The 22,866-nt window shown below is 39.2% G+C and overlaps 1 protein-coding gene across 1 annotated transcript in view; it reads right to left on the bottom strand.

Annotated features, from left to right (window-relative positions):
* Positions 1-22,866, bottom strand: part of sema3b (semaphorin 3B) — a 53,023-nt gene that overhangs the window by 6,763 nt on the left and 23,394 nt on the right. Inside the window, exons 2-13 of the mRNA XM_020704498.2 lie at positions 20,204-20,699; positions 18,145-18,302; positions 16,083-16,145; positions 9,331-9,450; positions 8,705-8,798; positions 8,489-8,608; positions 8,226-8,368; positions 8,005-8,119; positions 5,892-5,961; positions 5,630-5,774; positions 2,538-2,757; positions 2,360-2,451 (exon numbers count right to left, since the gene is read on the bottom strand). Coding sequence (XP_020560157.1) covers positions 2,360-2,451; positions 2,538-2,757; positions 5,630-5,774; positions 5,892-5,961; positions 8,005-8,119; positions 8,226-8,368; positions 8,489-8,608; positions 8,705-8,798; positions 9,331-9,450; positions 16,083-16,145; positions 18,145-18,302; positions 20,204-20,372 — 1,509 coding nt within the window. The 5' untranslated portion in view covers positions 20,373-20,699. The remainder of the gene's footprint in view (positions 1-2,359; positions 2,452-2,537; positions 2,758-5,629; positions 5,775-5,891; positions 5,962-8,004; positions 8,120-8,225; positions 8,369-8,488; positions 8,609-8,704; positions 8,799-9,330; positions 9,451-16,082; positions 16,146-18,144; positions 18,303-20,203; positions 20,700-22,866) is intronic.

Below are 22,866 nucleotides of genomic sequence, written 5' to 3'. Positions count from 1 at the left end.
TAAAGAGCTACTGGGTGAAAATAGGAATGTTTGAGACCTTTGAAACAAAACACCTTCTGTTTACCTCTGACAATGATGGAATAAGTTGGTTGTGTGATGAAAGCTATCAAACCAAGTGAGTATTACATAATGTGTTCTGTCTAAGCAAATGCGTCAGAGATTGCGCACACTGGTTTTAGTTTGAAATGTCAGACTGCTGTAAAACAGAATCAAGTTGGTGCTTAATTAAAGAATTTTACAGACTATTGAAAATATAGATATTTTTAAAAAAACATCATAAACAATCGTTCAAGACAAGATTCAACGTTTGCTATGAATTATAAACACAAGGTCTTTTATGCAATTTATTATGTGGGTCACTTTTATGTGGTGACTCTTTCAACCATGTTCTTTTCAAGTAGAAATTTACTTTTGCCCGTTATTGTATTGTATTTATTATTGTATTTACCCAAAGCAATTATAGTTGACCAACCAATCACACCACTGAGCAAGCAATGGGTGACAGCAGAGAGGAAGTTAGATGCAGTTTCTGGTGTCCTAAAGCAAGCATGTCCTAAGTCTGGCCCGTGGGCGAAATGTGGCTCTCGTTCAAAATTTTACCGTCCCGCAAGCTCCTGTCATAACATCAATAATATGCGAACCCCAGCACTTTCTAAGAAGTACGATGTCTTGATTGTGATTGACTTAATTGTGTTATAAGCCATTGTAAACACGTGGCAACAAACATGCGACATTCTTGGCTTCTCCGCTCCTTCCTCTTGCACACGCAGCGCACTGACACACACACACATACACATTCTACAACACTTATATAGTTAGTTCATTAGTTAGATAGTTAGTAGTTAGTTGTTGCTGTTATTTGTTAATAAAAATTGCTGCGCTTTAATTGTTACTTGTACTGGTATTCATTTGGGATGCTGCCGCCGGGGGATTTTGTGTGTGTGTGTGTGTGTGTGTGGGGGGGGGGGTAAACAGCGACACCGCAACTCCTGCTGCTTCATCCCCGCGGTGATCAAAAATCCCACACCGTCACAGCTGTTTTCCAAACAGTGCCTGTGACGCGGCAGTAACACGGCAGCAATATGGTTGTAACAGCACTAACAGGGCTGGTTAAAAAAAAACATACTGGTAAAAGTCACTGAGAGCTGCAGTAGCTTATAGGCACGTTCGTAACCTTTGTGCTATCCTAGCCACTTTACCATTGGGAGTTGGGTCATCTAGACCCACTAGAAAGTGCGCTGAACCTTTTTTCTTCAATAATTTGTGAACCTCACTGGTGTCCATGGATTACATGAAATCTTTCCACCTTAATCCACCTTTGTCATGGTAGGGAGAACACGTCAATGTAAGGGTGGGGTCATCTAAGATAGCACAAGGGTTATACGACTTATGGGCGCCTCCTGTGCTCTGAAACCATGGAGGTCTTCCTCCTTAGTGTCAGATTGGAATAGCGTCAGATAGTCTTCGCCACACACTCTCTCTGTGTCTTCTTCGTTGTCAGTTTGTCCCTCTCATCCTGAGGCAAATTCACTCCTGAGTTTGCGCTGTCCTCTCCGTCACGCAGCAGACCGGCTTTTCCAAACTCGTTGGTGATGGTGGATTTTTTCACACTTCTTTTAACTTGATAGCTGCGTCATTTTCATTTCTTCTTGCATTTTCCATGATGAGGGACGGTTCGTGCTATTCATTCACAAAGCAGGAATTTACATAAAACTTGCGTCTTCCTCAACACATATTCCGTATTCCCCCTGTCTCACTCTTACCCTTTCTGCTCGAGCGCCCCTAGCAGCCATTAGAAAAAATGCATAAATTAGCCGCATGAATAAGCCGCATGGGTGAAAGCATGTGACAAAAGTAGCGGCTTATAATCTGGAAATTACGGTAATTTCTTTCTGTGATCAAAACCACAACAGTTTGGAATTTTGAATAATTTCCTGTTGACATGATTTAAATCTAAATGTTTATAGTTAGCATTTAATTGTGAATAATGTGAATAATATGCATCATGTCACGTGTACCCATATTTAATGTTGACAGAAAACGTTTTTTTCAGACAGATTTCTTTCTTTCTTTTTTTTTGGTCTTCAGATCAGAAATTCACTATTTTTGGTAAAACATTTAGATTTTTTTCTGGTTTATGTGAGGAAAAGAAAAGTATCCCATTGCAATAAACCTTTCATTAAATGTTATTATAAGAATTCAAGAAATGCTGACTGATTGGTTGGCTTTCACACATGTAAACCTCACCAGATCTGGCCCTTTTTATCAAAAGTTTGGCCACCCCCGTCCTAAATTATATAGACTGACGTGATACCTAAATTAAGCTGAAAAAAAATAAATGCATCAAAACAGGGCTTACTTTGAAGACTTCCAACTCCTCCAGAAGAAGCTCTTCCATGTTGTTCCAACTTTCCTTGGGAACATTGATCACCTTCAGCACTGTCCCTTTGTCTAAAAAACATACAGGTATGGTTTCATTTTTCTTTACTTTTTTCTTTTTAATCACATGCAAAACTGAGAAAAAGCAAAGTCTTTACCTGTCCCAATAAACATGACATCATACTGTCCGTCAGCAGCATTGACTCTGTCCACAGCGATCTGCGTGAAGCTGTAGTCCACATTAGTTCTGACAAAAACAGGCCGTCGGCTCATGGGATACACTGGGTTGTACATCAGAGGGTGGTGTCGTGCAAACTGGATCACATCATCTGGGAAACCCTTTGTGGACTCAAAGCTGCCAAACGTCTTGCTTGGACACTAATGAAAAAGAGAATAATTTGATTTTGAGCTTGCATTTCTGGCTTCAGTGAAGTGCAGTTTGCTGAATTTGTGGTTTAAGGATCAAACAGTTCACTTTTCTGACTCATACGATCAATAAAGACCTGTAGTTGATGTGCAAATTGAAAGTTTGTTTTTTGTGTGTGATGCGAAGTGAAAGCTATGACTCCTCTGCTGTTTAGTTTGATCAAAACAATAAACAACAAATTTAGACAGTCACAGTGAGGTGTTAATGCCAATGTATGTCTCAATGACGTGAAAAGGCAATTACTACAGGCCAGAGTGCAACCTCTAGCTTTAATTAAAGAAATCGTCCTGGTTTAGGTGTACTATAGCTGGCAAGGCCGGTGCCTTATGTTCTGGGGTCAGGGGGACTGGTGACAATGTTAAAGCTGTCTGTCAACTGTTCTTGTTTGACATTTAGTTTGGGTGTTTGTGGGGGGGTTGGCAAGCCTCAGACACACCTTTGGCATTATACTTCTTAAGTGGAACCTCCCCTTACAGTATGTTTGCTGTGCGGTGGTGTCCATACTGCATTCTACCACCAAATTTGAGTTCCATCTATACTGTGTGTTTATTCCAACCCTTGATACACACTTATTGACAGACTCATTGTTGCTGATCCTCTGTCCCCTTCCCTTCTCTTGTGAGGAGAGCCAGGGGGTGGTACGATGGTGGAGTTTGGGTCCCCTGGGCCTGGTTGCATCTGCACGTAAAATGGAGGTCCCTGAGGTCTCAGGCCAATCTATAAGCCAGGCATCACATTGCATCTGAGGTGGGGGGGTGTTCATGTTCCTGCGGGACTGGTTCTGGCCTTATCCAATCTGTTTTCCATTGATGCCTATTTAACTGGAGCCTGATCAGTTCATTCCTTTTTCTTTCTGTTGAGGAGTTGGACCTCCTACTCTAGTTGGTGTCCCCTTCCTGGGCGGGGTGTGTGGAGGTTTTTTTTTTAAGCCGCCTTCTGGATGTCCTTGGTTCATCACTGGTGTTGATGTCGGGTTGTGCTAAATATTCCAGTGGTGTCAAAGTCCTCATCTGGGTCTTCTAGGACATCTAGATGAGTGGGGAAATGTACTGGACCGTGGTGTGGAGATTGGGTCTTTAAGTTGTTACTATCTGTACTCCTGTGCCCCCTTACTCTATTCTGGTGGGGGCTTTTATGGTGGACCCTCAGGCACTGTTTCTGGGTGCCAGTTTGCTCCTTAATGGAAGGATCTGGGGGGCCCTCACCACATTGATGCTGTACTGTCTGCTGTGGGCTCTGTGCGGGAGTTCTGGGAGCCCACCTTTTTTCATATCCCATAACATCAATGTAGATTTTAGTAAACATACACTCATAGATGTTTGTGAGTTAAAATGCTATCATGACTCCCCTGGAGAGATAGTAGTTCCTCTTCCATGGATTATTGGAGTCTGGATTGTTCAAAACTGACTAGGGACATGTCACCCTTGCACCAACATGGTTTGCATGCAGGTATGACATATTTTTGACAGGTTTTTGTGTTTTGTACATGAGTTAATCTGCACATATTACATGCATTTATGTGTGGGTCTGCATTAAGCATGTGCATGGGGGTTTTCTGCAGTCAATTGTTATATTTGTGTTCATTTGTCTTTGTACAGATATTTATGTGTGTTGATGTGGGTGCATCAATCAGATCCCTGGTAAACATTTTAATGTTTCAACAATAATGACAAACCACGAGCAATGTTTGAGGACTTTTATGTTCATTCTTTTTTATTCCTAATCCAGTTTTTTATGTATTTCAGTGACCTACCACCCAATTTTACATTGCCCCTCTCTCTTACCCATGCTATCCTCCTCATTGCCCTAAACCACAGGTGTCAAGCTCCAGGCCTCAAGGGCCGGTGTCCTACATATTTTCTAACCAACCTGCCATTGAAGCTCCTTATTGGCTAAACACACCTGATCCAGGTAATCAACAGCAGATGAGGCAGGATTTCTGAAAAACCAGCAGGAAGCCGGTCCTCGAGGCCTGGAGTTTGACACCCAAACTATTGAAACTTTGAAAGAATTTACAATATGACAGAATAAAAAATTATAGTACAATTATACATTAGTGTAATTTTATGTCTTATCTTATTAATGTAAAAAAACTCATGTATTTGTCTTGCTGAAACATGAATTTTACTGAGAAATCAGACTCTGTTCTGCAGGCAGTTCTGCATAATTTCTCATGTAAGCGAGGTGATAAAACGTGCCATGGTTTATGGTCGGTCAAATATGCTTACTCTTCTTCACATATACAAAGGGAATTGTTCTACTGCGAAAAAGCTGAAGCTCAGCAGTACAAGTCCTGCTGACACCACATTTGCGTGCTTAGCAGAATCTAATTGCCCCAATATTGATTTGGAGGATTATGGAGAAACAAGTGTAAAATGCTGAAAACTGAAGTGTCTGCGTGAAAAAAATTAATAAACATAAGGAAGGGCTTTAAAAAAATGAAAAACAAACTCAACTGAAAACTGAAGCATTAGAAATAGAAAATAATGAGTTTATTAAATCTATGTAACTGCATGTAAGCTGTGGTCTTAGGTTTACAGCACCAAGATGCTCTGCAGCCACAATCCAAACTGTTGTCACATAACACAATTTTGAATTGACTACTGTATTTTATTTCACCTAAAATTGGTTAACGCACTTTTTGCAAACCAATTAAAGTTATTTTAATACAAGAATAAAAAAAAAAAGATTAATTTGTGAGGTCTTTGCTCTGTTTAGGTTTGAGGTGAGTATCTCAGTACAGGGATGAAAAGTTTTACTTGATTACATTCCACCATTTGTACCTCTTTAAGCAGCTTTGCTCAAGTGTGGCTATTGACATACCATTCCTGGGCGGGGATATGGGACCTTTCCCTGGAAAGGGACCCACTGGTAGTTAGGTCCCTCTTTGTGAGCAAAGGGCCCCAGGAAGGCCCTTCGGATGTCATTCATTGAGTAAAGACACACGGCTGAGCCTTTGAATACACTGCTGTTGGGGGACAAAGAGAGCACGCGATACGAAATGCATGAGTTAAAATTGTTTTGTTTTTTTCCATGAACTTTCTGTCTTAGCTGCATAGTGGATGTGTGTAGGAACCTGTCTGACCTGGAAGTGGAGAAGACCGCGTAGACCAGAGGGTGCTTCCTGTCTCTGGTCTGCAGCAGGAACACGTCGCCTGGGGACGGACACACACAGTCAGGTCAGGTGGCGACAGCCCAAAGGTTTGCACAAAGATAAACAAATGCCCGTGGAAAAGTCTAATCCCTTTTAAGAGAGGTTTCCCTGATTGCTGGGGGTCATGACATAGAACTAAATCCACCGTGGCTAAACTCAAAATGGTAAAACTAATGTCATGTTCTACTTTGCAGGTTTCATCCTGCTATATGTTATTTTTTGGTTTCAAAATCCATTTATGATAAGGAAAATAATTAGCTTGATCCACAAGTAGCTAAACTGATTTAAGCAAGATAGTAAAATATACATTTTTATCTAGAAAAAGGTTTTGCCAAACAGTCTTAGACTTTCTGCTGCAGGTGTGGTCATTAACAGACTGTCAAGATAAGAGCCTCGTTGTTCATATATGGGAATGTGACTGACAGATGCAGCCTGAGGTGGGGTTAGAGTTTGGACAAAGTTTTTACGTAGTTAACCTTTTCACTTTGTCATGAGATGAGCACAAAGGCAGATCATATTATGGCCCCCAGATACGGTCAGACAGAAACATCTTTAGAGACTCATGGAGCTGCTGGGTAAACCGCATGACTGCAGGTTCGACAGATATTACGCAATCAACAGTTCTGCCCTGAGCAGAGGCCTCCTGTTCAGATCAAGACAAAAAAAGAAAACATCCCGTGTTTTATATGAAATAATATTTACTCTCATACATTTTTATACAGATTTCTTCAATACCAATAAAGTTCATTAAGTTTATTTTCTTATATTGGTGTTTCTATTTAAAGGCAAAAAAAACACCTATTGAATTAAAAACATATTGAATGACTCAGAGATGTCATCAGGCATTAAAAGAAAAGCTTTAACAATGCGATGACTTGTTTGTCCTCCAAAAATTACATTCTTCTCTGCAACGGTCTCGTTATAATTTTGCCAAAATAAGAAGGGACGTTTTAAAGTGATCCAAAAAGAGACCCCCTGGGTTTCCAGATAAGACATCACTTTTCACAGTGAATACACAAGTTGTGGCAAATTTCTTAGAAATAAGTACGTTTTAGAGTAATTTAATGTAATTAGCAGGCAGAGCAAAATAAAAAGCCAGACACATCCAATTTCTTTTTCTATTTCTTTTAGTTATTTTTGTCTTTTCATCACTCCCACCATAAGTGAAGGAAAGTTTGTGAATAGATGAATGTGACTGTAAAGCACAGGTAGAAAAATGCTGTGTCAGCACACATATCCCACATTTATGGGTTAAAAAAAGTTATTCTTACTAAAGACTGTTTCATATTAATTACAAGCAGGCAGTCAGCGGTTTGCAGAGATACACATGAAAATAAATCCTGAAAAAAAACAGTTTAAATAAAATATACCATTATTTTAGATCAAAACAGCTGCAGATAACGGACAAAAATGAGTAACTTGGACTTTAAGGGGAGGGAACACAAGAGTATTTTAAAAGTTTTAATTTTGTATTATATGAACCTTGAATTTGTGTGTTGTATATTTCTACAAACATGAAGGAAGGTTAGATTTTTGAGACACTTACAGGCCTAACTGTGTTCATTTGTGAGCTGAGTTTTACCCGCTGACAAGTCATTTTTTTCATTCATACACATTGCATTTATAAAGCCACAATTCAGTTGCCTTAAAAATGTAACTCAGAAAATTCTAACTTTGACTTCATTGAATCAAATTTATTAAACAGTTTAAAAGATTTTTCTTCAAACTTTTTCTCAGCAGTCCATTATTTATAAACTTATTTATAAACGCACTCTAACTTCGTATTCTTTATTAAAATAAAAAACTCCTTGTTTTAAGTCATGTGCAGAGAAAATCTAAGTCATATTAGGAGCAAAGCATACATGTCTCTTTAGATCTTGGTATCATCATTCAGTCATATTAGACAAAAATCTGAAGGTTAGTTGTATAAATTTTATTTTTTTCAAATACATTCCTGAATTTATACGCGTTTTTGCTCTCACTGTCTTCTTGGTAACTGGTTAACTAAGCATCTATCTGCAGCTGATAGTTCAGGGTAACTTACGTAGCTCGTCGAAGTATGTGTCACTGCCATCAGCTCCAGGAACTGAGCAAATGAGACGAGTCTTGAGGAATGTTGTCCACTTGTTCACCAGACTTCGCTGCCCGCCCAGATCATTCTGATTAAAACAAAATCTTTGTGTATGAGCCAATGACAAATAAACAACACTATACGACTTGTCTGGATTCCTGTGCCTAAAAACCTGAAAAAGAATAAACAGTTACCCTGCAGAGCTGTCCAATTCTTGAGTAGGTGGACTTTCCTAAACCCTGAGCTTCAACTGCAGTCTCACGGAAGAAGAAAAAGACCTTGTCATCGTCAGGATTTTCACTCTCAGGGACCCAAAACGACCCAACAAACTTTGGTTCTGTTAGACAGGAACCAACAGAAACAATGTCAGTATGTTGCTTAAAAAAGGTCAGTATAATTTGTTCTTTCTGAAAATTAAAGAATTTGAGAAAAAGTTGGAATAAATGCACAAACAAACCATTAAGCCAGCGTGAGTCGTGCTGTTCAGTGCGAATGGAGGGACGTTTCCCCAGACTCCTGAAGATGGTGAAGTCTCGCCCCATCAGGTCTGTGGCCACACCTGCATAGAGCTCATCACCTAGGAGATAGAAAGAATCACAACTCTATCCATATTTTTATGCCACCAAATCAACATGTCTCACAATAGGGGAAAGTAGATCATTAATCTCCCTACCAATAAGTACAGATGCAGCGTTGTGTCGAGGATCATAGGGGCTCTTTCCTTTCCCATCCTCCACCTTAGATGGATCGATCCTGAACACGTGGTCCTGTTAAAGAAGGAAACCAGGAAGAGTTTTTTTTTGTTAGATAGTAATGTTTCATTTAATTTTGCTAGATGATCTTTGTTAGATAGTAATGTTTCATTTAATTTTGCTAGATGATCTGTTAATGTTTAGGGTTATAATCCCAGGTTTCAGATGTTTGGACATTTCCATTACATTACATTTTACCTTCTAACCAATGTCAGCACAAACTAAAGTTTGACTTGTGTTTTGTCAAACTGCACTCTGCAGGCAGGATTCAATAATGAAAAAACATAAATATCCCCATACAAACTATTCTGAACATATTTGCTTCATGTTTAATCTTGCAGGTTGTATTTATTTATTTATTTATTGTATTTAACCTTTATTTATCCAGCCAAGAAAGATTAAGAAAATAAATTCTTAATTCTTTTTTTCAAAAAGGCAAGACCATTGGTTTAAAAAAAACATGCATAAACACTTTTATCAATTCATTTTTTTATGATATTAGTATATGTAAAGTGTTTGTCGTGGTTTTGTTCTGTTTATTCCTCACCTCCATCTTATTTCCCACCTCCACATAGGCACAGGTTGGATGGAAAGCCCCTGTTCCACAGGCGTACAGATGGGTTCGGTTGTAATGGTGCACAATCTTCACATAGTTCACACAGTCGGACTGAAAGACAGACACACACACACACGTTAAGTTTCTAACAGTGTGTGACACTGTGATCTCTGTCTTTTGTCCTGAAACATCTAAGGTTAATCCAACTTGATAGCATTTTGTACATATTAGAGTTCTTCTGTTCACGGTCAGCTTTTTTTGTTGTTGAACTAGGACTGTATTTTGACTTAGTGATGTACATTCCTCACATAGTTCTGTGCTCTCTTTGCCTGTGACAAATCCTAAGCTTTCTTTTGTGTCCCCTCTGAAAACACTCCCATGCCTCTGGGAGTATCAAAGCTGAAAACTGGTCAATTGAAGCTATATGTTTAAACCAGCAATACTTTTTCATTAAGATCCCATGAAAATTGTTTTTTGTGTGGTGTTTCTAACATGTCTTTGTGGCATTTTTTCCATGATCGAGGACATATATAAAGAAAATGAATAAAAACAGTGTGTTTAAGTATGTCTGTATTCAAATTGTAGTGAATCAGGAGCAGACATAAAATGTCATTTGAAAAAGTACTCAGTTATGATGTACAAATTACAATCAGCAGGCCTCAAGTTCACTGTTCTCCAGTTGTAAACTGGAACCTTGTGCGTCATTGTTTTCCTCATCTTAGCTGGCATCAGGCTGAAAACTGCACGGCTGAATAGAACCAATATTGCTCGACATTTGTGTTGCTCCGCTAATGTTAGGTTGGGGTTGTGAAGGGCTGTAAGCTAGCGAAAGAGAGTGTAAACAAAGGGATGATGGGAAATGAGCGCAGGCTTACTCCCCTGCCAGCAGTTATCAGAGGTAAATTTCTGATGAACCTTTGCTGCTCTGCAGAAACTATGTCGTAGGAAAAATGACACGGGTGTTTTGATTTGGGCTACAAACTAATAATAATTAAAAGCCCACTGGGAATGCTTTTATAATTGATCAAAAGGTGATCGGAGTGGGACTTAGATATGCAATTTTCAGTAAGTGTAACTTTCATTTAGGATAGTCTTTTTTTTTCTTCTTTTTTTAAACCAGAAATAAAAGAAGACTTTCTTTCTTCTCACTGCTCCTTTCCAATCAGGAAGATGTATGGATTTCTGTTGTATTGAATATTAATGTTGTGGCACTTTTTGTGAAAGTTTCTACTAAATCAGCAATATTTATTAAGACCAATTGAAAGAAAAATCACATTTATAAATTAGTAAGTGGTTGTAAAGCCAAAAAACAAAACAGAAATCTGTTTAAAAATGCTTAGATAGATAAAAAAATACCAGATAAAAAAATACTTCAGAGATTCAACTTTATAGGGAATAATTTTCATGCTAGAAAGGCGTGTGCATTTAATGCACAGCTACTTTCAGGCATTAACATTAGAAATGATATTAAAGTTTCCATTTACTTCCATTATAGCCAGTTTTTACTGTCTTTTAAGTGTTAGGTAGATCTTCTTAATGCGCATCGGTCACAACTCAGCAGGAAAACAAACTAAAACTGTTCAAGTTTCAGTATATAAATTCAGCAAAAAACAAAGTGAAATCTTGTCAAATCAGCCGTTACAAAGTTTGATTTTAAAATATGGTTATAAAATGCAGCCATAAATTTTCAACCGTTAGTCACTGTTGCTCCACAAAAGAATCCCACAGTGTTTCTGTCAGAGAAAGCACTTTCCTCTAAACTACAACATGAACCCATTGATTGTCACTGATTAAACATGTGCAGGTTGATTCACATTTAATATACTTTTAATGGACACAAACCCACATGTGCCAAAATAGACTCATCCTCCACCTTTGTAAATAAAACAGATATTTGTCAGCTAATATTTAGGCTATTAAGAAGATCTACTTTTACAGGACAAGTTGAGTAAAAAAAGAACATCTAAAGGTCTATTATCTATAAATGTTGACCATTAAAAAAAGTAACGTTAGTTTTGCTATAAACGAAAATTGTCAAACATTAATAAAACGGGCTGCACGGTGGCGCAGTGGTTAGCGCTCTTGCCTCACAGCAAGAAGGCCCCCAGTTCAAGTCCCGGCTGGGGGACGTGAAAAACAGAACATCAGTGGGGGACCTTTCTGTGTGGAGTTTGCATGTTCTCCCCGTGCATGCGTGGGTTCTCTCCGGGGTCTCCGGCTTCCTCCCACCATCCAAAAACATGCTTCATAGGTTAATTGGCAACTCTAAATTGACCATAGGTGTGAGGGCGGGAGTGAATGGGTGTGTGAGTGAGGACATTCTACCCTGCAACAAACTGGCAACTTGTTCAGGGTGTCCCCTCTGCCTTCGCCCAAAAGTGGCCGGGATAGGCTCCGGCAGCCCCGTGACCCCGAAAGGGATAAAACGGTTAAGAAAATGAATTAATTAATTAATTAATTAATTAATTAATTAATTAATTAATTAATTAATTAATTAATTAATTAATAAAACGTTTATTTTTTTCAAACTATTAAATGTTAACTGTGGTTTTGTTAAGCTTTTACTTCCAGTGTTCTCAGCAAGTTTCATGCTTTAGCTCCTTCAGACCAGCTTCACTTTTACTTTACATGACAGTGATTGTGTCTGCAGGTGTCAGAGAGCATCAAACAGCGAGGCACTCAACATTTCTTTGAAGTAACAAAAGAGAAGCAGAGCAAAAGGAAGGGAACACAATAGATCCTAGGCAGACTTTGAAAATACCCCAATGCAGGAAGAAGAACGTGGAAGGTGAATCATGCCAGCCATCTATTCCCTCTCAGTGTGTGCGCAAGTCGTGGTAGTGAGCTGTTAAATGGTTCACCGAGCGACCTTTGACCTACCACTGACTCATTAGTTGAAACAGTCAGAAAACAGCAGGCTGTGACCTCATGGTGGCCGGAGCTCTGAGTCCTGGCGTCATGTGTCCTGAAGCTGTATTGTTCTGTCAGGACCTTCTTTTTCTCATTTACTCCTCTGTCTATAGATCATTAACACCAATCAACAATGTGTTACTGCAACTCCTAACTGCTACACATAAAACAGACACATTTAAGCTATTTTTAGGTTCTTGATATAGGCTTTCTTTAATTTTGCTCCACTTTTTATCATTATCATCAAGGACATTGTTCTAATTGAAACGTTTTTCTCCGTTTAAGACTTTTAATATGAACCTTAACAAAGGTAACTGCCTGCCTGTGAGGGTTTGTTGGGCTGAAATGCTGGTGAGCATTAGATAACCATTAGACACACAACACAGCACAGTCTAAAGGACAGTGAATACCTTACATCTCCTTTGTTGATCTGTGCAGTGTAGCAGTGTTGACATTTGTTTGTTGTATTTCACCACAGAATGGACTCATTTCTAGACAATATCAACCTGCACTCCACGCAAAAATGTCAATATTACATTTTTCTCCGTATTGATGTAAGATGGTATGTAGTAATTGCAAAAACAAAGATAAATATTTTGGTTTATTTTCAACTATACGGCACCTAAAGTTTGAGCAAAAAATGTAAAAACTTTTGGTGTCGAAGACTTTTATTAATGTTAAAACATAGCTTCTGTAAAACACATTTTTCCTTTCTGAAAGTTTTCAAACTGGACCAATAAAAACAATATCCATAAAATGTCTAGTAATATTTTGTAGATTTTTTTTCTGCTCCAAACATGTGTCTCCATTTAAAACAGGCTTTCCAACGATAATAGCTTAATTGGAGACTGAGGGAGATGAGCCTGTGACAGCACCTAGTGGCGCCTTTTCCTATGGGCAATGAGGGCACACGCTGCACTGAAATATGCACCAACAATTATTTTGTTGTTTTTCAAGTTTTTTTTTAAAGTTATTTTAACAGTTAATTGATCTTTGATGAAGATTCAAATTTGCGTCAGTGAGATATCTTTGTCGTAAATGACTATTTTTCCCTTTTTCTGAGCTATTTCTATTTATATATCGGAAAATTCAACACTGTTTCTGATTATGTTCAGTGTGACTGAAAAAGGGGTTAATAAAACTATGGAGAGAGCAAATGGATAAATTACAATTAAAAGGGGAAAGAACGTAGAACAAAAGGCTCCTCAGAGATTGCTGCAGAAACATACCTATGTGTAATTAGGGTCACAAGTGTGAGGTTGAATTAATTTGTTTTTGTTGGGTCACTTTTTTTTTAGAACAGTCAAAGAAAAAAAGGGTCCAGCAGCCATAAATATGACCGTTTTCTTTTAGTAAGAAATATTCAGTTAGAGGAAAATACTGTTTACAGCAGTACTTCTTAACATTCCCCAGACATTTCTGGTCTTACCTCTTTCACTCCCCCTTTTTCTCCAGTTATCCTCTGGTGCAATTGACTAATTCTGTCCACCATTCAGTCTGCACTTTTGCTCTCTTTCAAACGCACACAAGTTGAGCACAATGAAACCTGAACACACACACACATGCGCAATCTCCTGGTCAGGTGAAATTAGATCCTGGATTTTTGCATGAATGGAGCTCGTTGTCTGTCTGCCGCAGCTGCATAATCGTACTGACTGTGGGTTTGTTTTACACACATAGGATCATACATCGCGTTTTGGACTCACACACACCTTGTCACACACACCTACTCCAACTGTAAAATTTATGTTGTGCATGAACAAATGTATATGTCAAAATACGCATAGATTGTAGTGAATTGGTTGCACATGTTGTGGAAGCAGTCTACATTGAAACACACATATGAAATATACTGGGTGGCCAATGTTCATCTAGTAGGCAGTATACTGGTTGGTTGGCTGGTTAATAAGCACCTAACTTAAACGTATAATCGCAGCTGGCGGAATTTATTCCGTGCATAATTAAAAATGTAATGTTTTACCATGAATTAAAATAGAACTCTACTGTGGTGGAAGATGTGCTGGGAGTCAAAAAAAGTCGCAGAGGAACATCCAGGGTGGTCACAGCTTTAACAAATTGCACTATGAACAATGCAGTGTACTTCGGCTTCAAGGAAGCAGTGTGTTTACAGCAACAATTATGGTTTAAAAAATAAATTGTTGGAAATGTAGGTAAGGATTTGATTGCAAGTGAACCCTGGTGTGTTTTGTTACAGTTTTAATGTAGAGGTACTAAGCAGCATTACAAAAGACAGGAAGCAAAATCATGTAAAAGTTATGCAAAAGAAAAGAAAAGAAAAAAAAAGAAGTTTGAAGAGCAAATCATGAACAGCACAAAAGTTGAAAAATGTCACATCTGCAGATTAAAAGCTTAACAAAGTGCATAGAAGGTCAATGAACTATTTAATACGATTACAACCACTCAATTCCTGTTCTTCAGCACAACTGAACATAAATGTTCAACTAAACTTATAACAAAATGTGTCTCAACCTTTTAAATGTTCTAACTCGTGTTGGCTAATTAAACTTAGGAATCTGCTAAATAGATGTAAGAAGAGGACAAATGTGTGCAGCTGCATACATTTGTGTCTCTTGGCTGACAGAAGTGATTGTCCCAATGTTTGATTGAAGTGGTAGGGGTGTGGACATACAATAAACGTACTCCTGGCGAGAGTGGTTGCCATGGAAACGGTGACTCAGACTGCTTTGGACCAATCACTGATTGATTGTTAAATTCAGCAAACCCATTCTAAAACAATGTATGGTTCAACTTAAAGGTGCTCATAAGTTTTCAAGAATATTTCCAAGTCAATTCAAGTGTCAAGTCCTGTGTTTATTATCTGCATGAAGGACAGAGATCCCACAAACGCACCACAAATTTTCCATAATAAATAAAACAGACTGCAAAGCTAAACACACTGCTTACTGACATTACTGACTGCAGTAATGTCAATGGTGACTGAACTGACTTCACTTCGTTTGACATCACAGTCACTTGGTCCAGTTTGCATATACAGTCCATGATTGTAAGTAGGCCCGAGGACTTAGACTCTGCCTAGTGTCAATTTGGTCAGACTGGAAATGTAATAAACCGACAAACTGTGCTCCTCTTTGCTTGTTTTCTTATCAAGTTGTTGTTTTCCATTCATTTCAAAGCATCTCTACCAGACTAGAACCACTTATTCTTTCCATCATGACAGTGTGGATGAATTACCGCCTAGCAAGATGAGTGACACAGACAAGAACTAACAGTGTATTGTTGCATTAAACCAAACTTGATTTGGTTAGCACAGCTCATTTATAGACTCCCGAGGATTCCTGAGAAAAGGAAAACAAATGTCCTCAGATCAGACTGTAGATGTAAGTCATATGGGATTTAAAATAACTCGATTCTGAGGAAGTGATCTCACCACACGGCAGTCTCAGAAGTGGAAGTGCTGCACCTATTATTGCATATTATCATTTTACATGTGGTAATTCTGTCTTGTGATGATTCCCATGACTGCAGTTGATTAAAAAGGTACCTTTGTGTTGGGCTTACACGGGTGGACAGCTACGTCCTCTATGAGGAGATCCATGTGCCTTTTGCTTCTTTGAACTGTCTGCAGGCTGCGAGGGAGCCTAGTTCGTGTTTATGAGGAGCTTTAAAAGGAGCTTTATGCTTCCTGAACTGTTTCTGTTTACTTATTTTCTTGAAATCAGATTCCTTGTTTTAATAAGGTTCATTCTAATCAATTTTTTTCAAATGGGTCATGTTTTTTTCAGGCATTATTAACACATTTTCCAACAACAACAAAAAATGAGTCAAAAGTGAATAAATGTAAAAGCACTCACAGTGATATCCTTGCCAGCCCAGTTACACTCTTCTCTCCAGTCCACTGGAGCAGGCCAGTAGATCTGAAAGACCAGAGAAAATACTTAGTTTAACATTCATTTTCCCGGATATATAGATCGATTTGCCAAGGTAATTCCTTACTATTTCTCAAAATTGACAATTTTCTCATGATAATGAATTGTCTTTTTTTTGACTCCCCAACCTTTTGTTGGACCCACTTCTTGTCTTCCCTCTCTGCCTTTTCCCTACTGTTCTGAGAACTGTGTCCCACCCACATACAACCACATTGCAAAAACAAATTGTGAATCCACACACCCAGGTCATAAATTACACTCATTCAGATACCAAAACCAACAGAGATTTTAAATCTGGGACACCAAACACTAAATTTAGAACTTCAAACAGCAGTGGACAGATGTTTCTGCTCAGCTGTATATTTTGCATAGGTGTAGTTTTCTCTCTGCCTCTTTATATTATCAGCAAGTTTACAGCTGCATAGGTCGGCCGTCAACTTTAATATTCTTAAAAATGAAGACTTTAGGTTTCTGTATTGCGAAAAGAACACTGGGATAATTTATTAGTGTTGTTTAACATCAGTGGAGTCAATTCCCCTTTGAAATATATTTTCACTTTCATCTTTGTCCAACATTTCTTTACCCTCACTATCAATCCCACATTTGTTTCTCATGCCCTAAGGTCACATTTGAGTCATCTCATATGTACAAGATGCACATTCATTAAATTTTTCTACACTTTGGGGTATTTCTCTTTCTGTCTGTAAGTCCTCAAGGAAACAAACTTATAAGCCATCAGTTGGGTTTGTTAATAGAACTGATTAATAAAACAAGTTTGAGTAAAACTGGCCAAATGTGAATTAAAACCCACTTTCTGACCTTTGTCCTTTGCTGCAACCACTTCATCTACTTTCTTATTTCTATAAAATAAACAATACATCCATTTCAGCAGAAAAATACTGTACAGAGTCTGTTAAGTTCTTTTGGCCATACCTTATATAATTACCTAATTAAATGTACTCCATATATAACCATATTTATACACATTGGATCATACTTCAGTGTAGCACATTTTGGCAGTTATTCAAATAATTTAAACCAGCTGGAGAAAAGGAGGATGTGAGAATTTCCAGTTATTAAATTCAGCAAACCTACTTTAAAACAGTTTCTGGTTCAACTTAAAGGGGCTCCTAAGTCTTCAAGAATATGTCCAAGTCAATGTAAGTTTCAAGTCCCTTTCTTACAATGATATGTCAATAGGTGTTTATTATGTGCATGACGTACAGAGGTCATACAAATGCACCTCAAATATTCAAAAAATAAAAGACTGTAAAGCAACACAAAATAGGCATGTTACACACGTTCAAGAGTGCGCTAAACACGTGTTCTGAAACGCACATTTAGCCCATGGTGTTCACACTGGACTATTCTTCTATTGTTTATTAGCGGATGCCCACCACCTACAGTTGGAGCAGGCTTGGTGCGAAGTGTGGAAGTGGTGAAAATCTTTCTCCACGCTTTATCTTTCACAGCTCCATTCCAACACATGAAAGACTTGGTACATACTTCTGGCCAGTCACAAACGACAATTATTATTTTCTCCTCTGTAATCAATGTCAAAGGGTTGACACTTAGGTGAATTAAAAGCGACTCTATACTGGACTCTATCGTTACTACCAAATCCACATCCCTGATTAATCAAAGTATGACCCGGTTTAACTTTCAACACATGTTCAACGGCATGCATTTTGTACGTAGAGACAGGAAAACAGTTATAGAAACTCGCGTGGCCACATGTTAACATTAGGATTTTGAATGGAGAAGCCCGACACTTGCATTTCATTAGAAGTGGCCACTTAAACACCCGCTGCAGGGGGGGAGGGGGGTGAACGCAGAAGTCCCACTTTTTTATGTCTTAAGTAACAGAATGTGACACATACTGTAAGTGTTATACTTAGGTCCAAGTATCCATCATGATATTGCAGGAGTGGGTCAGCTTTGGTCCAAAATCATTGTCAAAAAGTGTTTCACAGACATGTAAGCTTACCTTGTGTTCTTGTTTAGCAATGTTGTCCAGAGAAAGGGACAGCAGGAAGTTCTTTGCCCCCACGAAGAGTCGACCCCTCTCTTCATCCAGCAGCAGAGCGCTGTAGCAACAGGAACGCTCCAGCTCAAAGCGTCGCACTCCATGAAACTGCTGCAGTTCTAAAAGACAGAACGTTTTTAATCGAATTTTTCACTTAGCCTTCAAGTTTTTCAAAAAGCGATAAAGCATAATTAATACTGTAATGATGTGCAAAGGTTTTCACTTTAAATATCTTTGCTCAATCTGAGGCAACGTTTGTTGTTTATCTGTTTACTTTATGATGTAATCTTCTCAATTTTCCAACAATCTGACTCATAAGCTAAATAGGCTTTACTGCAATAGAATAAACTCGCAGAATTTAAACTATATAAACTATCTGTTGCCAAAAAAAAAATTAAAAATTGGCAAAACAACTTTAACAGCATTTAAATAAAACACCATTCATGGCTTTAGGAAAATGACTTTCAGAGAGTCAAGACAAAATAAGGCAGAATAGATTTAAGACAAAATCTGAGTGACCTTAGTTTGATTGGCAAAAACCCATTTTTGGGAGAAACTGAATAACCCTTGTGCTATCCTAGGCACTTTAACATTGGGAGTTGGGTCATCTAGACCCACTAGACAGTGCGCTGAACCTTTTATCTTCAATGATTTGTGATCTTCACTGGTGTCCATGGATTACATGAAATCTTTCCACCTTTATCCACCTTTGTCATGGTAGGGAGAGCACGCCAATGTAAGGGTGGGGTCTTGGAAAGCACAAGCGTTAAGAAAATTCCTTCTGCATTTGTTCATTTCAACAAAAAAGACTCAAACATTAATAAAGGGACTAAATCCATCTATGCTGGTAAATACATGTCATGCAGAAAATGTCTGTTTGACTCAATGCCTCTGTTTCCCCTTGAGGACAGTTAAAGATCCCTCTGATGGGTCCCTCTATCAGAAGTTTTTTTAGCAGACTCCAATGCACATTTGGATCTGGGGAACTCTTTTTGACCCTGCTATCTGATCCAACATACCACCATTGATCAATAGATCATCTTAGTCCTTCTCTTTATACAAGTGTCTGGAAAATATGTCCTGAAGGAAAACTGATTCTGGGAGATAGACCCGACTAAGAGTGAATGACAAGAAGTCCACTTAACCCTTCCTCAAGTCACCACATTATTGTGGTGTGAAGGTTTGAGTGTTTGAACTCACACAGAAGATATTTTTAAAGGAATAAATGTCCACTGATCTTACTAATAAACACAATACTCGATGGCAGAAAAGCTACAGCAAATAGCATTTGCTTGATCCACTAAACTCCCTTGCATTTGCAAGGGATAATAACAAAGTGTCAGATTCACTTTTTCAGAGAAATAATTTGTTGTGTTTTTCAAACCTGATATTTAAGCCTCAGTTTTGACTTTATAACCAAGGAAATATTATTAACTAAAATAAAAAGAGGCTTAAAAACTTCATAAAACTTGATAAGTATGTCAGGGATAAAAATCATTGTTTAGTGCACCGCATGTCAAGTAAAACGAAAACTCTTTTTTTTTGTTGCTCCAATACCTCAGCTGAAATTAAAGGGTGCACGTATTTGTGCCGGGCAGACAGCCGTCTGTAAGCCTCTCGTCCTTGGTGAGTAAACTCCGGCTTTAACTGCCAGCTCCCAGCACATCTCTGGTTTTTGTGGTGTGCTAGGCACAGAGCTCTTTTCTTTAAAACTTCAAAACTAGCCTTTGGACGTTTATGACATTTGTGTGGATTTGTTTCTGTGTACGTGTGTGTCCAAACATGTAGAAGTGTTGTGTGTGTGTGGGTGTGTGTGTGTCTTTGGTTGTGAATTACAGCGACCACAAATTAGGTCTGGCTACCGCTTGAGAGTGTTTACCTTGAAAAATATCCCTCTGATATATTGCATGACATGGATGAAAGGCGTGTGTGTGTAAATGAGTGTATGTGTTTGTACAAGGAAGTACAGCCCTTTACAAACAGCAGAACTCCTGCTGCCGGGTGTAACCTTTGTCCTTACCTTTGTAAGAAAGCTTCATTCGTGGTGAAGAGGAGGATGAGGTGGAGGACGAAGAGGAGGATGAGGTGCGGGTCACTGTGCTGGCGGAGGCGTGGGCGGCAGCCAGCCCCAGCAGCAACAGAGAGCTGCAGGTGACCATCATGGCCATCATCATCATCATGGTCATCATATTGGCACGTTTAAGAATAAATTCCAAATTTTCAAAGTTGCGATTAAGACAAGTTGGTGGCTGTTAATGTATTTCTTCAGCTCTGTTTTGGTCAGGGTTTGGAGTTAGACAAAATCTTGGTCTTTTCTGTGATGCAAACAGGCTATTTGTCTTCCAAGTGGTACTGAAAAGTGCTGGCACATCAAATTAATGTCTCCTTCTGCTCTCCTTTTCAGATCCTCCTATTCTCTTTTTCCTTGGAAAAGTTTTCTATCCGCTGCTGTTCCTTGGAAAGATGACGTAGTTACCCTCTCACATCCAAGACGGGACAACACCACCCAAGGGCACCTAAAAATAACAGAGAGCGTGGATTCAGAAATGTTCGGGATGCCCCAAAGGTCTTACCCACCCATCAACACACACCCACACACTCCGAGGTATATTTAGTCCCACAGATTGATGCCCCTGCCAGGCTGTTTCGATGCCAGACACCATTATGGCAGCAACTCGATAATCCCATCACATTACAGCGAGACTCAGGGACACAATCTGTATTGAAGACTTCAGTCTTTACTAAGGGTTTCGGATTTGGATGATCGCAGAGAGCACACTGGTCAAGTGTGTGTATTCTCCCAAGCAATGACAGACCAGAGGATGACTTTTTCTGTTCCTTTTTTAATCTGCGTTTGGCTTTACAGTCCAGCACATGTATATTTCTGGTTTGGGTTTATGTGTGTGTGGTTCTAAACAAAGAATGAAGAAAACAAATAATACAATTATAATAAACCAAATTCAATAATAATAACTCTTAATAATAACAACTTAGCCTGTTATATCTGCACTTTACAAACATTCCACAAACCTCGATAGCATCAATACTCAAAATATTATACCAAGAATACTTATGATAATAATAGGAGCTAAATAAATCCAATAAACTTCTAACCAAAACTAGCTTAACTTTTTAAGTTAGCAGAAAATATCCACACCAATAAACAACATATTTTACCCTAATATAAACACAAAAAAATGGGCTCACCGCTCTCATGGACGCACACACGAGCTAATTAAACTGAATTGCTCTGGAAACATCGCCATTTGCTCCTCTGTTCACCTCTGCTTACAAATTATGATTTATTAACTCAAAAAACGGCCGCGCCCTCTAGTGGCGAACTTCAGAACAACGCCTTTAAACCACTCTTCATAACAGCCGCCCCCAAACTTGCACAGCAAGTTTGCTGCAGGGTTTACTGTTCATTTGTTTGCGCGTCAGCAGGTAGTCGGATGAGGCGTCTCACTGGTCGCATGTATGTACGGTCCTTTACTTTAACTTCTGCTGTACGGATCAAACCGTCAGCTCCTGGGAATGTCTTGCAGATTCTTCCAATAGGCCATGAGGCCCTTGGCAGCTGGGGATCAACTACCATCACTACAGTTCCTGATTGAAGGGGAGAAGTGTCTTTCTGCCACTTTGAACGGGTCTGCAGTGTTGGGAGATAGTGACGTATGAACTGAGTCCAAAATCGATCAGACAGCACTTGACAGGTCTTCCAGTGTCGCCGTCCAAGAAGCTCTGAGTCATGGTAGATCACTTGTGGCAGAGAAGGGTCCAGCCGCCCCATCAGCAACAGGTTTGGGGTAATGGGGTCTGGGTCAGCCAGATTACTTGAGAACCCAGCGAAGAGGTTAAAGCCACTTTTATGGACCTGATCTCGCGCTCCCAGGATCCTCCAAAGTGAGGAGCATTCGGGGGGTTGAAACGAAACTTTATCTGATGTTCTGCCAGCTGAGCTTCTCATGTGGGATGTAAACCATTGAATGTTTCTCGTAGCTCCCGTTCTCCGCCACAGAAATTAGTGCCCTGGTCGCACAAGATCTCAGCTGGTTTCCCACGACGAGAGACAAATCTTCTTAAAGCCATCAGGAAGGAATCTGTGTTAATGCTTGAAAGTACCTCGATATGAACAGCTCGAGTTGTCAAACATTTGAATAGCAGGCCCCACCGTTTCTCGTTCCGTCTACCAATCTTCACCTGCATTGGCCCAAAACAGTCTACACCGGTAGAGAAAAATGGTGGCTGGTTGAGTCTGAGCCGTGACAGAGGAAGGTCAGCCATTTTCGGGGTAATTGGTTGTGCTCTCCATCTTTGGCACTCGGGGCAGGAGCGCTGTTCACGCCTTACTGCTTCACGGCCCCGGAGAATCCAATATTTTCTTCTCACCTCTGCAAATAATCTCTCTGCTCCTGGATGTTTTAAATCACTGTCAGCCTGTCGAATGAGTAGTCTGGTTACAGGATGTTTTGGGTCCATGACAACTGGATGAATCACATTTTCTTCCAAATCAGGGCAACGTCTGAGTCGGCCACCTACTCTGATGAGTTGAAGTGACTCATCAAACTCTGGAGACAATGTAACCAAACGGCTGGTGGAGCTGACTGGTTTTCCAGATGTCAGACACTGAATCTCATCAGGAAAACTGTCTCTTTGTGCAGATATCAGAAGACTAAGCTCAGC

The sequence above is a fragment of the Oryzias latipes genome, chromosome 7 (genome assembly GCF_002234675.1).
Source record: "Oryzias latipes chromosome 7, ASM223467v1".
NCBI lineage: Eukaryota > Metazoa > Chordata > Actinopteri > Beloniformes > Adrianichthyidae > Oryzias > Oryzias latipes.
This window is presented reverse-complemented; position numbering and strand designations above follow the sequence as displayed.